General features: G+C 36.8%; 1 protein-coding gene across 3 annotated transcripts in view; it reads left to right on the top strand.

The window, feature by feature from the left end:
• Window positions 1–17153, top strand: part of NGLY1 (N-glycanase 1) — a 63065-nt gene extending 45912 nt beyond the window's left edge. For 2 of the 3 annotated variants that reach the window (XM_042998452.1, XM_007097493.3), the window contains 5 exons: window positions 2564–2674; window positions 3956–4120; window positions 8170–8355; window positions 16213–16390; window positions 16759–17153. In XM_042998452.1, coding sequence (XP_042854386.1) covers window positions 2564–2674; window positions 3956–4120; window positions 8170–8355; window positions 16213–16390; window positions 16759–16934 — 816 coding nt within the window. In that variant the 3' untranslated portion in view covers window positions 16935–17153. The remainder of the gene's footprint in view (window positions 1–2563; window positions 2675–3955; window positions 4121–8169; window positions 8356–16212; window positions 16391–16758) is intronic. The other variant, XM_042998453.1, reaches the window with a different exon arrangement.
• Window positions 17154–17354: the final 201 nt, after the last annotated feature.

Raw genomic sequence — 17354 nt, 5'->3', positions numbered from 1 at the left:
TTCTTTCCTTTTGAACAGCTTTTGAAGATATATTTGACATATAATAAGCAGCATACATTTAAAGTGTACAGTTTAATAAATTTTGTCACTTGTATGCACCCTTGAAATCATCTTTGTAGTCAAGATAGTGAACATATGCACTATATCTGGAAGTTTCCTTATGTCCTTTGTTATCCCTCCTTTTTGCCCCTCTTTAGGCAACCATGGACCATGGATCTGCTTTTTCTCGCTGTAGATTTCTAGGTTGTTGTTTTGGTTTTTTTTTTTAGTGTTTATTTTTTTTGAGAGAGAGAGCATGCAAGCAGGGAGGGGAAGAGGGAATGAGAGAGAGAGAGAGAGAGAGAGAGAGAGAGAGAGAGAGAATATCCCAAGTAGGCTCCACCCTGTCAGCACAGAGCCTAACATGGGGCTCAATCTCACAACCGTAAGATCATGACCTGAGCCCAGATCAAGAGTCAGACACTTAACCAACTGAGCCACCCCAGCATCCCATTTCTAGAGTTTTATATAAAATGGAATTAATACAATATATATGCTCTTTTTGGTGGGCGTGATCTGGTGTCTTTTTCTCAGCACAATTATTTTGAGATTCACCCATGTTATTCTCATGTATCAATAATTTATTATTTTTATTGCTGAGTAGTATTCCATTGTATGCATGTACCCTAGTTTGTTTATCCATTCACCTGTTGAGGGGCAGTTAGATAATTTCCAATTTTTTAGTATTTCAAATAAAGTTGCTGTAAACACTTAAACACAAGTCCTTATATTGCCGTATGCTGTCTTTTCTCTTTGGTAAATGCCTAGAAGTAGAATGACTGAATCATATGGTAGAGCCATAAGAAACTGCTAAGCTGTTTTCCAGAATCCTGTGCCGTTCTACATTCTCACCAGCAGTATGTGAGAGTTGTCAGTTTCTCTGCATCCTTGCTAACACTTAGTGTGGTTGTCGGTATGTGAGGTGGTATCTCATGGTGGTTTTCATTTGCATTTCCCTGATGACAAATGATGCCGGGTATCTCCCTGTGTGCTTATTTGCCATGCATCCTCCTCTTTGCCCATTTTTTTTTAAGTTGGGTTGTTCATTTTCTTATTGTTGAGTTTTGAGAATTCTTTATATATTCTGCATATAAGTCGTTTTTCAAATAAATGCTTTGCAAAGATTTTCTCCTTGTCTGTGGCATGTCTTTTCATTCTGTTACAGAGTGACTTTTGAAGAGACAAAACTGAGAAAGTCCAGATTATCAATTTGTTCTTTCAGGGATTGTGCTATTTTCCTTTTAAAATGATGCATCGTCTGCATATAACACTGTATAGTTGCACATATACAGCATAATGATTCAGTATTCGTATAGATGATGAAATGATGGATTGTGCTTTTTGATGTTATAGCTAAGCAAGTTTTGCCTAGCCCAAGTCAGAATGATTTTTTCGTGTGTTTTCTTTTAAAAGTTTTATACTTTCAGTTTTACATTTGGGTCTGTCATCCATTTTGAGTTAATTTTTGTGTATAGTACAGTGTGTGGATCGAAAGTCATTATTTGCCAGATAGATGACAGATTGTTCTAGCATCATTTGTTGAAGAGGTTATCTTTTTTCCATTGACTTGTTTTTGTACCTTTGTCAAAAGTTAGTTATTTGATATGAATTTAATACAGTAAAAATGGAAAAAGTTTTTATTAGTTGAATATTATGAAATTAACTTTGTAGATAAGTTTTAAAAAGCTAAATATTCTGAAAATATCATTTTATCAGTCTTTCTTGAAAGTATACCTGTTAGAGCAGTGCCTGGGTGGCTCAGTTGGTTAAGCGTCCAACTTCAGCTCAGGTCATGATCTCACAGTTTCTAAGTTTGAGCCCCGCATCGGGCTGTGTGCTGACAGCTCAGAGCCTGGAGCCTGCTTTGGATTCTGTCTCCCTCTTTCTCTGCCTTCCCCCACTCACGCTCTCTCTCAAAAATAAACAAACATATGGGGCGCCTGGGTGGCTCAGTCGGTTGAGTGTCCGACTTCAGCTCAGGTCACGATCTCACAGTCTGTGAGTTCGAGCCCCGCGTCGGGCTCTGGGCTGATGGCCCAGAGCCTGGAGCCTGCTTCCGATTCTGTGTCTCCCTCTCTCTCTGCTCCTCCCCCGTTCATGCTCTGTCTCTCTCTGTCTCAAAAATAAATAAATGTTAAAAAAATTTTAAAAAAATAAATAAACATAAAATTAAAAAAAATAAAGTATACATGTTAGAAAATGAATAAAAAGCATATTTTTTATTTTTTTCTGCAGGTTTTAAAATTTCAAGCAAAGGATAGCATTTTAAAAATCTATTTAAGAATTCTGTACATTCTAAGAGCACCTGGGTGGCTTAGTCAGTTAAATGGCTGACTCTTGATCTCAGCTCGGATCTTCATCTCAGGGTCATGAGCTAAGCCCCTGCTTTGGCTCCAACGTGGGCATGAGGTCTACTTAAAAAAAAAAAAAAAAAAAACAGATAAGAATTACATACGTTCCAGATAGTTAGCAGATTAAGATTGATGGTTGTAGTCTTGTCAACTATTGTATTCTGTAATTTGAGGTGGTTGATGTCACTTGGCGATACTCTTGTAAACATGACGAGGTAATCTCCAGAAGAACTGAGGTTAAAGAAGAATTACTTCGAGAAACTATTAATGGACTTAATAAGCAGGTATGGGCATTTGTCATTTTTGAGAAGACATTTGAAGTTTTTTATGTAATCAAGAATGGCCAGTTTTTAACCCATTGAAATTCTTAAAGTAATAGCATTACTTTGCAAGCAAAAGTATTTTAATATGTTAAATGTCTTTTCGTTCATTGAAAATTTTGAGGACCCCTTTTAAATATTGTGGTAGTTTTATGCATTAAATTGTCACATCTCAAAGTTTAGTGAGACAAAATTTCAATGTATGTAATACTAGGCATCAAAAGTATGTTGCTTTATTTTTCAAAGAAATTATGTCTTGAATATAATTACACACACTTGTCCAAGTGTGGAAACTTTTGAAACAAAGCACAGGAAATTGTTAACAATGACTACTTTTGAAAAGAGGAACTGGAAGTTCAAAAAGGAAGATTCGGTTTTTATTTTATATCCGTTTGGTAGTATTGAAATTTTTTACTATTACACACGTGTGGGTTCTTCTGTGATTTAAAAGCCAGACCATCAATTTTGTTTCTTGGCAGGCAGTTAGAATCACCTTAATCCGGTGGTTGAGATTCAGGGTGAAGTTTCCATCTGTTTGGAATTTCACCTTCTGATGTGCAGCCCTTCAAAGATCCTAAACTGAATATCTGGAGTATTAACTGGAGCCTCTCACCTTGAAATGCTCTGAACTCCGCTGTATTTACTCCACAGTACTGTGATTCTGTAAAAATTCTGCTGTGTTTTTCAGCACGTTAGCTGTCATTTTGTGCTTGGCTTCTCTCCCTCTTTAGCTCATACCAGTTAATAATTGGCAAATGCCTGGAAGGGAAAAGAGGTGGAGTATGTTCAGTTCACCTCAATTCATTTCTTTCCTTGGGATCTTAGCTTCTACAGCTGTGCTTGCCTTGGTAGCCTTCTGTTGCATTTAAACAGGGGTTTGTTTGTGTCTGCATGTAATGTTTTGCCCAGCTTTGTACCTTTTCTCAGTAGGACAGTTGGTCTGACACAAGGTAGTCTATCGTAGCTGGAAGCAGAAGTTGCCACCTTCATTTTAAATGTAGGACAGTAAAGATCGTGAAGAGTTGGATATGGATCTTAAATGATTTCTTCACATAACATTTGTAAAATTATTTTCAGTTTTCCACAGTGACCTATTACTTTTCCAAATAACTACATGTGAACAAAAAGTTGGTTACGTCTGTCAGGATCCCATTAAAATATGAATGTTTTAAGTATATACTTACTTAGAGATGGACCTCTGCACTTCCCTAATCTTAATGACTTTTTTTAAAACATGAATTACAGAGGCAAGTATCTTTGTCGGAAAACAGAAGAAAAGAACTTCTCCAGAGGATAATCGTGGAACTTGTTGAATTTATATCTCCCAAAACCCCTAAGCCTGGAGAACTTGGTGGAAGAATATCTGGGTCAGTGGCTTGGAGAGTAGCCCGAGGTGAAATGGGTCTAGAGGTATTTAATTCATTATAGCATCATAATCTTTTCACTTGACTGCTTCCTATAGTGTGCTCTTTACTTACAGAAAAATGCATTCGCCAGGACCTTTCAATTAACTTTTTACAGTAATTGTGAAAAGACATAAACGTTTGAAGAGAAGCAATAATTGATTGACGTAGTATATTCACATGCAGGAGTAAGGAAAGCATTTTAAAATGGGATTTTCCTATGTAAATTTTTAGTATAGTATAACTGTTACTAAAGTACGTACAGAAAAAATGCACAAATTATAAGTGTGTATAGCTTAACAAATTTGTGCAAATTGAGCATCCATGTAACCACCAACCAGAGTGGCAGATAGGCCACCAGAATCCCAGGAATGGCCATGAGTTCCCTTCCGGTCACTTCTTCCACCACTAAGAGTAACCATTATCCTGGTTTCTAACCTCATAGATTGATTTTGCCTATTATTGTGCTTTATGTAAATGGAATTGTACCATATGTACTCTTTGGTGAAGAGTTTTTTTCTTTTAACATTATTTCATGAAATTCAGACTTGTTGCTGCATGGTTATGGCACATTTTTTCTCACTGAAATATAATATGTATAAATGCAGTTTATCCGTGCCACCATTGATGGGCATTTGAGTTTCTAGGTCTTGGATGTTAAAAATTGTACTGCTGTGAACATTTATATACGTGTTTTCAGTGAATGTATTTATGCGTTTGACTTTGATTTATACCTAGGAGTGGAATTGCTAGGTCATAGGGAAGGAGTATGTTCAGTTTGGGTAGATATTGCCAAGCAGTTTTCCAAAGTGGTTGTGCCAGTTTACTCTCTGACCAGCAGCGAATGAGAGTTTTTCACATATTTACCTGTAGTTGGTATTGTCTTTTTCATTTTAGCAGTTCTGGTGGTGTGTAGTACTATTATATTGTGATTTTACCTTGCATTTTTGCATTTACCTTGATGACTAATGAAGTTGAATGCCTGTCCTGTAAGTTTTTGGATATCATCTTTTGGGAAGTGCCTGTTTTAAGTTTTTCAAAATAGGATTTTACACATTTTAGAAAGGCTTGTTTTACCTTTTTAGAAATTTTTTTTATAGTACAATGAGACAAATAATAGAATCTGGATAATTCAGTGAAGGAAAGTATTTATTTCTTGTTATTTACTTGCCTATATCTGTTATTGGCTAGAAATGATCATTGCTGCTGTGATTACTATTGCCAAATTTATATTAAGACATTCTCTCTTGATTAATGTCCCCAAATTAAATAATGAACAGTGGACATATGCCTGTAGTTAGGGGCTAGGTGAAAAGCAATGTGTCTGCAATGAACATTAAGAAAGTACAGTAGACTGTCCCTTGCCCTTAGGAAACTTAAAGTTGACTCATAAATGTCTAAGAAGGTATGTAATGAAAAATGCTTGGAATGAAAATACCCACCACAGTATCATATCAAACAATTCCAAACAAAATAGTTTTATATCTACTTTTTCTAGATTTGCCATTGTTGCAACTAATTTCTCCAGTAAAGGAATATGTCCAAAATGGGTTAATTATCCCCAGTAAACTTTATGTTTGCTTTTTAATTTACTTCATCATCTTTAGGAAGCAGTTGGAAGGGTTGGTTCAGCCATAGAATTACACGATCTAAATTCAACAGATAATTCAAATCACTGCTGATGCAGTGCAAGTTACAAGTATAAATCTAAATGAAGCCAATTTAAAAGAGCTAATTTAATTCACAGCTGTGTTCAATTTAAATAAAACGTCGATATTATTTAGGTCTTTATTCTTTTTTCTTTTTATGGATGGATGTGCTTCCTCTCTTGTATGGCATATAAGTTGATTAAACTTTAAAAATATGAATTGGGTCATATGCCTGGATTGTCTTCCCTTTTGAAATTTTTTTTAAAAATTTCTGTTACTGGAGACCATTAGGGCCATGGATTTAAAAAATCATTTTCCTCTTTAGAAGTAGATGTTCATTTTAAAAGTTAATTGAAAAATGTTGGTCCTAAAAAATAATGGAACTCTACCTTGAAATCATTTGGAAAAAGAAGGAAACATTGGTGATATCATTTCCAGAAAGAAAATTTTATCTTAATCTTAGAGTTAAAAGATTTTATGAAATATTAATGTTATTCTGAATCTAGATTACACAGTTGCATACACAATTACGTTCAGTAGCATAAATATTTTTCTTTTCTCTTTGGTAATTAGTTATCCTTTGTTAAATAGTAGATAATGCTACTTTTGAATTTTATTTCCATTGGGTTTATGTCAACACCCTAAAATATTTTTGATAAAGAAGAAAAGAATTGGGGAGTTTTGTTATATGCTTGTTTTGAAATTGTAATCCGTAATTATAAATCAATTTCTAAAAATAAGCTGCTTTTTTTTTAAACCTTTTTAACAGTGATATTCATAGGTTCTACTAGGAAATTCTGTTTTTCTACATTTTATATTACTGTTTAATAATTCCAACAGTGATATATATACACACAAACATTATTTTTTCTCTTTTTGTTTCTAAGATGTTTTATATTTTGCTTATTGATTGTTATGCATTTGAAGTTTTCATATTGTTTAATACCTAGTACCCAGTGTTTAACAAGAAAGCATTGCCTCCTATTTTGGTTGATTAGCAAATACTGTGGCAAGACATTGACATAGACTAGAGCACTGGTTCTCAGTGGTGGTTGATTTTGCCTTCCAGGGGATATTTGGCAATGTTTGGAGACATTTTTGGTTGTCACATTTGGGCGGAGGGGTGCCACTGCCATCAAATGGACAGAGGCCTGGGCTGCTGCTAAACAACCTGCAATGTACTGGGCAGCCCTTACTACAAAGAATTAATTGTCTGGCCCAGATGCTACTATGCCCATGTCTGAAGGACAGGGACCAGTGTTTTAGTGGCATATAAAGATGTGGGATAGGGGCGCCTGAGTGGCTCAGTCGGTTGAGCGTCTGACTTCGGCTCAGGTCATGATCTCACAGCTTGTGAGTTCGAGCCCCACGTCGGGCTCTGTGCTGACTGCTCAGAGCCTGGAGACACAGATTCTGTGTCTTTCTCTCTCTCTCTGCCCCCTCCCCTGCTCACACTCTCTGTCTCTCAAAAATAAATAAATATTAAAAAACAAATTTTTTAAAGAGGTGGGATAAATGTATCCTCTTTCTCAAACTTTAGATTCACTCAGTGATTTCAGATTTCTAGGGATTGATTTTCATTACAATAAACATGGATTTATTTGGGGGCTAGGATGCAAATTTTTCCTGGAATTTTAAGGTAAAACATAGGCTTCACACATGTAGAAGTTTGTTTCAAGCTATGTATCCCAGGCACTCTCCTACCTTAGAGTATCAAGAAAGGACAGTGATGAAATGGCTTTAAGTTGAGGCCTGAAAGAAGAGAAAGAATCAAGTATATGGAGAGTAGGAAAACAACATTCCAGATAGCAGGAACAGCATGTCAAGACCCTGAGGCAGGAACTAGCTGGACCTTTTTGAGGAGCTAATGGAAGACTACCATGAGATTGGTTTGAGAAGGAAGCAGGGAATGGATCATTTAGAGCCCTGTTAGCCTTGGTAAAGGTTTGGAGTTTAAGTACAGTGGGAAGTCATTGGAGTGAGCTAAGCAAGAAAGTGACATATCCCAATTTACATTTCTAGAAAATCACTTTCATTACTATGTGGAGCTTGGATAGGAAAGGTGAGAGTTGATAGCTGGGAGTCAACTTTAGGAGACAACTGAAGGAGTCCAGTTTGGAGATGTTGGTGGTAGAAATGAACAAAAGTAAATGAATTTAGGTTGAACATAAATCACAACAATATAAATCAGAGCTATGGTTTATACTTCTCATTTTCTGTTTAGTAATTTTTGGAGCTATATCCACATCATACTAATCATATTTAACCTATAAAATGTTTTCCAAATTTTTTAATGGCACCAACTCTTCATTTTCAAGTTGAAGGAATCTCTTAACCACTGGATGTAGCAGTTCTTCATATATAGTCTTCCATTATGTTGAAAAACTAATTCCGCTTTCTTTTTAAGAGAAAAGAAACCCTGCTCATTCCGTCTGAAAATGAGAAGATTTCCAAACAGCTCCACCTTTGTTATAATATTGTGAAAGATCGTTACGTCCGAGTTTCAAATAATAATCAAACCATTTCTGGATGGGAGAATGGTGTGTGGAAAATGGAATCCATATTCAGAAAAGTTGAAACAGACTGGAACATGGTAATTTCCTGCATGAAGCTGTTTGAAAACTTTGTCATTGTTTTTAAACAAACATAGATTGGCTTCATTTTTCAGTTGTGTATAATGTGAAAACTGATATATCAAAAGTACTTTTAGTAATCCTTAAACCTGTAAAACAAAATCCTGCTCCCAACGTTTAATCAAAAGTCCATAAGACAGTTGTGCATTTATATCAAGGAAGCATCCATTTTCATCAAAGAGGCTGAATTTAATTCATTCATGGGGAAAAAGAATCACATATATGACCAACTTGTGACTGGTTTTTTGCATGAATATATAAAATACACTGTTATTTAATCCTTTCACAGATACTTGTTGATTGCCTACTAAATGCACATTTAACCCAAAGTCCCAAGAGCTAAGCATTTAACATGCTTTCATTTCATAAGAATGTGGATGACTGAACAGTAATACTGGCTATTTCTTCTTTGTGTCCTGAAAAAGAAAGAAATGGATGCTGGACTATAGTATTTCACTTATACCAGCTTGCACATTGTTTTCACATGTTCCCAGTTAATAGTAAGAAGCTTTGCTTTTAAAGTGTCCTACCACTTAGACACACACCAAAAATAAACTCAAAACTATTCACATGACCTCAGCAGATCTAACCATATTATTGATAGATTTTCATAGGAATTAGTGAACTTAGAGGGAGCTTTTAAAGTTAACTTGCCAGGATGTTTGGGAAGGGAAGTTGCTCATTTGCAGGACACATTGGCTAGATTTGAAGAGCGAGTCACAGGTTAGCAGCTGCTAGTGTATAGGAGCATCTACAATATGCTTGTCACCGTACTAGGCATTAGAGTGCAGAAGACGTAAGGGTAAGATCCCTGCTTTTTTTTTTTTTTCCCAGTCATAAGTTTTTGTTGTAAAATTTACCTTGGTGCTTGTTTTGGTGATCTTTTTATATTAAACTAAGAATCACTTGCCAACGTTAATAAAATTGTATAAATTATTCCTCTTGAGTTAAAGAAGAACATAAAAAATAGAGCAAGGTGAAAATTTAAATTTTAAGATATGTATATCTATAATTGATTATACAGTTAATGAGGAAGGGTAAACTTCTCTGGAAGACTATCCTTAGCCTGAAAGTTCTTCTGAACAGAAAGCAGGATAGGATAGACATGTTATTTATCCAAGGACTAAGCTGTCATTGCGGAACTAAAGAAAAAGTATGCCTTTTTCCTAACCATCAGTGTTAATGGAGAAAATTAATGGAAAAAAAAAACAATGACATGCTGCAGAAGATGTGATGTGATGAAAAGCAGGTCGATTCTGTCTTATTCACTCATTTGTTCATCAGCAAACATTTACTGAATGCCTGTTATGTCAGGCATTGTTCTTGGCTCCATGGATAAAAAGATAAAGATACGGTTTCTGCCCTCACAATCTAACAGGGAAAGCCGAAGCACAAACAGCCATCTTACCCAGGATGCAGAGTGCTATAATAAGGATATCAACACATTGCTATGGAAACACCAAGGAGGGAGTAATTAGCTCTGGCTGTGGGAGTTGGGGACAGCTCTGTAGAGCAGGAGACATTTGAGCTGGACGCTGAAGGATGAGTAGGTGTTCATAAAGCAAGGGAACAGTAGGGGAAAAGCATAGATTACATGGCATGTTTTGAGTTCTCTAAATAGACCATTGTGCCCAGAGGGTATATTGTATGAGTAAGATTTAAATAATGTAAATGAGATGCAGAGGCCATTAAATAAAAAAAGGCTCCTACTCAATTAAAGTTTATGCCTTGATTTACCTTTACAAGGGGTATCACTTTTTAAAAGTTGAATGAATCTTTGTCCAGTTATAATATTTAATACCAAATGAAGAAAAATAGTTGAATCTTAATTACCCCTATAGAGTCTAATAACTCAGAAGTAATATATTGCCATTGAAACATTGAATTTTCCACCTAGAAATAAGTCAATATTTTTAGTTTTGTACTAGCATGTTCCCAATTAGGGATTCTCTAGGTCCGCTAAATAGAAGAAGAAACCTACCTATTTCCCACCACACCTTTCCTCAGTAACCTCCAGCCTGGAATCATGACAGCACATGCAGCCTGCTCTCAGATATTTAGAACAGATTCTTAACCTCTCAAAGAGCTAGTCTCCCAGGAACACAGAGACTTACTAAATTCTGCTACTTAGCAAATACATTGTTCAGTGATGTCTAATTTGGAAGAAATATAAAAAGCTGAATCAAGAAAACCAGTATGCCTTTTAGGAGGCAGGTGACAACACCTTGATAAAAGTGTTAATAGCTTCCTAACCAGTCTTTCTGCATCTGCTCTGGTCCCTTCATAGTTGTTTTCCATGGCGTAAGGCAGAAAAGCATTTTCCAAACCCCAGTCGTTACTGAGTGCTCTTAGGGCAGGAAACAACTCAAGTCTCTTCTGAGTGTGGCCTCTGCCTTCTTGGCCTCACCTCGCTCCATGATACCCCCTTGCTCTGCATTGCAGCTGCATTGCCCTTCTCACCTCTCCACAGGACTTCTTTTACTTTCCTTTTTGTTAGATTCACTTATTCCTTTCCTTCGAGCTTGGTGTAAGCCTCACTCCCTCCAGTCCCAGCTAGCTGGATTCATTTCTCCCTTTATTTATTCACTGTACCATGTACCCCTCCTTCTTGACATTTATTCAACAAATATAATAGATTATTTGTCTCTATCCTACCAGATTGTAAACATTCTCATAGAAAAGACTTTGTCTTTCTACTCCCTTGTCCTCTCAGTATGCATCTATCTAGCATAGTGCCTGAGAAATGTTTAGTAAAGATGGCTGGATGCAAGAAAGAATTTTTGAATGTATATGGCGTAAATTCTGTACCACCCTCAAACTGTGTAGGGTATCAAAAATAATCTATCTTCATTTGGATTGCCCCTTGCATGTTTTTAAGTACTTTGAATTTTTGCAAAGTATTGTTTTTGTCAGTAGAGTCATTTTAGCACTTTTTGGGGTATGGCATTAGTCATTAGTCATTCAGTAAGTGTGCATTGTCAGACATTGTGCTTGGATGTGATATGATGTGCTTGGATGTGCTTGGACATGATGTAATGTTAAATTAAGAGTCAAGCATCAAGGTGAGCTTAGACTAGTGAAGGAAAAAGACATGGACCAGCTGTTTAGATTGGTGAGATGAGTGGTAGAAGAATATGGGTCTGTATATGACTCCAAGGGAGAGAAGACAGAAGGAAGAGCCACTCTCCCTTCTTGAGTCAGAGATGACCTTGCAGAAGAACTAATATCTGAATAGGCTTTTAGAGAAGGAGGCAGTGGACGAGTTTCTCAGTGTGGAGACAGGATGTGGAAGGGAGCATGAGATAGAGCATGTGCAAAAACACTGAGGTGAGAAACGTCTGGTATATTCAGGGGAAAGTAGTAGGGAATATGGAGGAGAATGGTGGGAAATGAGACTAGAGAGGTAAACAGTGGTCAAGTTCCAAGGACTTTGATTACCTTGCAGTTATGTAACAGGAAACCACGAGAGATTTCAGACAAAGGAAGGACAAGATCACACTAGTGATCAGAGGTAATTCAGAGGCTGCCGGTAGGAGAAATAGGCAGAGTATAGAAAGATACTAATGCAGTGGGGACTGACCGATTCACGTTTGATTTCAGTGATAAAATGGAATAACCAAAATAAGATTAATGAGCAATACCAACCAGTCTATAAGTATTAAATTAAAATCTCTTGAAATATAGCTGTTCTGTTAGGTATCTGTAGTCATGACTAACTATAGAGTGCTGCACAGTAAACTTAATTAGAGTTCATCTTAACAGGCAAAACAGAAGAATCATTTTAAGAGTATAGTGAAGAACAGCTTCAACAGTGCAGCACAAACCTCCAGAAAACCATAACAGTGGACAAAACAGCCTGGCATGTAGTAATCAGACACCCTTTAAGTGAAGATCTGTAGGATGTGAAATACATAAAGCATAAAGAAGCTGACATGCAAATTGTTCTCAGTCTTGAAAATAGCGGTTACAGCCATAATCCAAAGGACAAGTTTACATTGTGTACATTGTTAGGGGCAAAGCTTAGACTTTCCAGCCACAGACAGACTGGTCTTGTTCTCACCCACAGGTTGTGATCTGCCTGTTCTGTGTGTGCCTTACAGTTGCCAAAAAGGGACAGGGATAGGTCACCGGAGGGAGGGGTGGGGTGCTGTGTAGATTTCGGGTCTGTGGAAGAAAAACTCCATGACTTCTGATTTTACTGTCCCTATTGCGAAAGTGAGGTGGCTCTTAGTAGTCCCTGAAATTGCAAGACCAAGCATGTAGAACTTGCCCACAACAAGTGATATCTATGCATTAAAAAACCAACATCCAAAAATTTGTCTAAGATAACACTCAAGAAGTTAGGAGCAACCAGTAGTTACAAAAAAAATGGTTTGTTTTTTCATCTAGGTAAAACAATTGAATATTTGAGAGCTTATAAAATATTTTTTTCTCCTAAATAAATTATAAGTACTGGTTCTGTTGCTATTACACAGAAAGGACTACGGTTGGGTGTTTATATAAATCTTACTGTTTTGGCATATTTCAAATGATCAAACTGAGCATATGCTTGGTAACTTCTACCTCTAAAAATGCTGAGTTAGGGGTGCCTGGGTGGCTCAGTCGGTTGAGCGACCGACTTCGGCTCAGGTCATGATCTCACAGTTTGTGAGTTCAAGCCCTGCGTCGAAACTCTGTAAGTATAGTTTTAAAAGTAAAATGTAAGGGAAAACTGTAAGTATAGTTTTAAAAGTAAAATGAAGGTATTCATGAGGAAATGTTAGGCTGCCAGCTCAGAGCCTGGAGCCTGCTTCTGATTTTCTCTCTCCCTCTCTCTCTGCCCCTCCCCCACTCATGCGCTGTCTCTCTCTGTCTCAGAAATAAATAAACATTAAAATAAATAAATAATTAATTAATTAAATAAAAATGCTGAGTTAAAATAACTTGGTTAAAATGGTACAGAAAATATATTGTGAGAAAAAAGTGACATGAATTTTCAGTATCAGTAGTCTTTTATTTCCATATACTATTTCTTTAGCCTGGGAGACCTTTTATTTTTTCACAATGTGTTTGAATGTTTATTTAAGCATTTAAGAGTTCAGTGATGAATTCCATCCTGTCCTTTAACTTCTTTGGTCTTAAAAGCTGATGCCTTTAGGACTGAAAAATGTAAATTATAGAACAAGCAGTTCTGTCAGACATGTTCAACAGCTATTGAAAACCTTCTTATGATAGTTAAAGTTGTGGCCCAGACCCCCTTGGTATAATTAAGATAATTCTAATCTCAGGGCACCTGGGTGGCTAAGTCCGTTAAACATCCAACTTCAGCTCAGGTCATGATTTCGCAGTTTGTTGGTTTGAGCCCCACACCGGGCTCTGCGCTGACAGCTCAGAGCCTAGAGCCTGCTTCGGATTCTGTGTCTCCCTGTCTCTCTCTGCCCCTCCCCTGCTCATGCTCTCTCACTCTCTCAACAACAAATAAACATTAAAAATTAAAAGCAAAAAAAAAGTTCTGGGGGTAAGCTAGAAATTTGAAATTACCCTAACGTCAGTCTTTCATATTTTACGTCCACACTTTGGCAAGGGTGGGACAGGGGGAGGGGGAGCTTTTATTAGACTACTGAGCTCTAAAAAGACTTAAGACATAAAATATATATATGTATATATATATAGAGAGAGAGAGAGAGACATATGTATGTATATATAGACAGAGACATATATATGTATATATAGAGAGAGAGAGACATAAATTTGAATGTATTTATTTGTCTTAAGATAATTTTCCCCTGGTCTTTTCGTTTCTCTAGCCACCTTTCTTCCAATAACTGTTTGGCTCATCTTTTCCAGATAATCCCCTTTACTAGCCACTCCTTTGAAAGAGTAATTAAGCTACAGATAATCCCTGTAAATGGCCAGGAGTTTAGGTTTAATGCATGAGCCAGTTGCTCTACATCCTAGACCATGCAAATGATAGGAAGGAAGTGAGCCTTTAAAAACATTAATTAGCATGAATAGACACTTCTCCAAAGAAGACATCCAGATGGCCAACAGGCACATGAAAAGATGCTCAACGTCGCTCCTCATCAGGGAAATACAAATCAAAACCACACTCAGATGTCACCTCACGCCAGTCAGAGTGGCCAAAAAGAACAAATCAGGAGACTATAGATGCTGGAGAGGATGTGGAGAAACGGGAACCCTCTTGCACTGTTGGTGGGAATGCAAACGGGTGCAGCCGCTCTGGAAAACAGTGTGGAGGTTCTTCAAAAAATTAAAAATCGATCCACCCTATGACCCAGCAGTAGCACTGCTAGGAATTTATCCAAGGGATACAGGAGTACTGATGCATAGGGGCACTTGGACCCCAATGTTTATAGCAGCACTCTCAACAATAGCCAAATTGTGGAAAGAGCCTAAATGTCCATCAACTGATGAATGGATAAAGAAATTGTGGTTTATATACACAATGGAATACTACGTGGCAATGAGAAAGAATGAAATATGGCCCTTTGTAGCAACGTGGATGGAACTGGAGAGTGTGATGCTAAGTGAAATAAGCCATACAGAGAAAGACAGATACCTTATGTTTTCACTCTTATGTGGATCCTGAGAAACTTAACAAACCCATGGAGGAGGGGAAGGAAAAAAAAAGAGGTTAGAGTGGGAGAGAGCCAAAGCATAAGAGACTCTTAAAAACTGAGAACAAACTGAGGGTTGATGGGGGGTGGGAGGGAGGGGAGGGTGGGTGATGGGTATTGAAGAGGGCACTTTTTGGGATGAGCACTGGGTGTTGTATGGAAACCAATTTGACAATAAATTTCATTAAAAAAATAAAATAAAAAATAAAAACATTAATTAGGCAGTAGGAGAAAGATGAGCATAAAGTCATGACTATTTGTGGTAAGTGCAGTGTAAATGAGGAAAGGGTTTTTTTCCAGACTTACTTCAAAGAAATACATGATTATTGTGTGAGTTTGAACATCAGGGATAAGTGATTAAAGAGTCAGATTCTTGGGGCGCCCGGGTGGCTCAGGACTGTCTCCCTCCCTCTCTCTCTGGCCTTCCCCTGCTTGCTGTCTATCTCTCTCTCAAAATAAATAAACTTAAAAAAAAATTTTTTTTTTAAGAAGTAAATAAAAAGAGTCAGATTCTCAGGGGTTGAGCCTGGTTGAAATGGAGTTACTGTGAAAGACCAAGGCTGTGGATGTCAATGTTAATGTCCACATCTTCTAGAATGTAGATGAAACTATGCAAGGAAATGAGCTGAAAGCAGCCAGTAACCTTGGCTGCCTTAAGTAGTATACATTTAAAGTGGTAAGGGTCACTGATAATGCAGGAATGGGGCATACTATTTGAAGAGGCAAGCATGAATACTACCTTTTAAACCATTACTTAGCAATGACTGAGTTATTTTCTTGACTTCTCACTCTAGAAAAGCTTGTCTGAAAATCCACACTTAGAAAAGAAGATATAGAATAATTGCATTTAAAAGGATTCTTCATTTTCAGCAGGACTTCTCCTAAAGTTCATATTAAATAGCTGGGCTTTACTAATTTAAAAAAAAATAAGATTTACCAAAATTTGGTTAGCATGCACCCCTTAGCGATGTACTTAACGGGGCACCTGTATCCAAGTTTCTTTCTTCCAGAGCAAAAGATGCTGTAGGAAAAATTGCTGACAAGATGAGAAATGTTACCAGTAAAAATCTCAGTGGGAAAAAACTAGGTGTTCAGAGCATCTGTATTGTAGTACCCTATGACAGTAAGACTTTGACTACATGTGTTTTCTACACTACTTTATTATTTCTGACAGTTCTTGCTCTCCCTCCTCCTTTGTAGGTATATTTAGCCCGAAAAGAAGGATCGTCTTACGCTTACATTTCCTGGAAGTTTGAGTGTGGGTCAGTTGGCTTCAAAGTAGATAGCGTTTCCATTAGAACGAGTAGTCAAACCTTTCAAACTGGAACAATACAGTGGAAATTGCGATCTGACTCAGCACAAGTAGAACTGTCAGGCGGTAAGCATTTGACTGGAGAATTAATCACGATGTATATAGTTAACACTCTGAAGAATAATCGTACTTATTTGAGGGTTCCATACCCAAGAGTCATTCGTACTCTGCAGTAAAAAACAAAAAATTTAATTAAAACTTGTATAACCTCATTCTGATAGAAAGGCTTATGTTTTTTATTGTGAAACACAAATGGATGAAGAAAGATTATTTCTTTGTTTCAAAGGACACATTCCCTCCCTAAGGAATCATTGTATTTATTTTTTAAGGGTTGGTTTTTACCTACATGTTAGGCATATAATATATATAAGCTATTTCTTTATATTCTTTAAGTTACCAAAAGCAGAGTGTTAATTTTTTTTTTCCTCCAACAGATAAAACTCTTCGCTCCTATCATGATTTTTCTGGTGCCACTGAAGTTATTTTGGAAGCAGAATTAAGCAGAGGAGATGGTGTTGTTGCTTGGCAACATACTCAGCTGTTTAGACAAAGCTTAAATGACCATGAAGAAAATTGTTTGGAGATAATTATAAAATTCAGTGACCTTTGAGAACCTGAACATTATAGAAAAGCTGACAATAATCAAAGATTTACTGTGTTCTAAAGTAGTCTGTGGGTTCAGTGCATGCTTAGTTGGCCATTTGCTACCCTCTGCTAGCCTATTTCTTTGGCTAGCTGTCCATCATGTGCCCCTCAGGAAAATATATCTTTGTACTACGGACCATAACGAAACCTTGAATTAAAAGCTCCCTTCCATATGTGACTGTAATTTGAAGTAAAGTCGTATTGCCTCAATATGAGATTTTAATCTAAAAACTGTAAGTATAGTTTTAAAATTAAAATGAAGGTATTCGTGATGAAATGCTATTCATGATTATGATATAATCTTAAGCTAATAGTAATTTGACATTTTTTGATTGGCCATTAATTTCTTCATAAGTAATTAGGTTTCCTAAGATTTTTAATTTTT

The sequence above is a fragment of the Panthera tigris genome, chromosome C2 (genome assembly GCF_018350195.1).
Source record: "Panthera tigris isolate Pti1 chromosome C2, P.tigris_Pti1_mat1.1, whole genome shotgun sequence".
Taxonomy (NCBI): Eukaryota; Metazoa; Chordata; class Mammalia; order Carnivora; family Felidae; genus Panthera; species Panthera tigris.
This window is presented reverse-complemented; position numbering and strand designations above follow the sequence as displayed.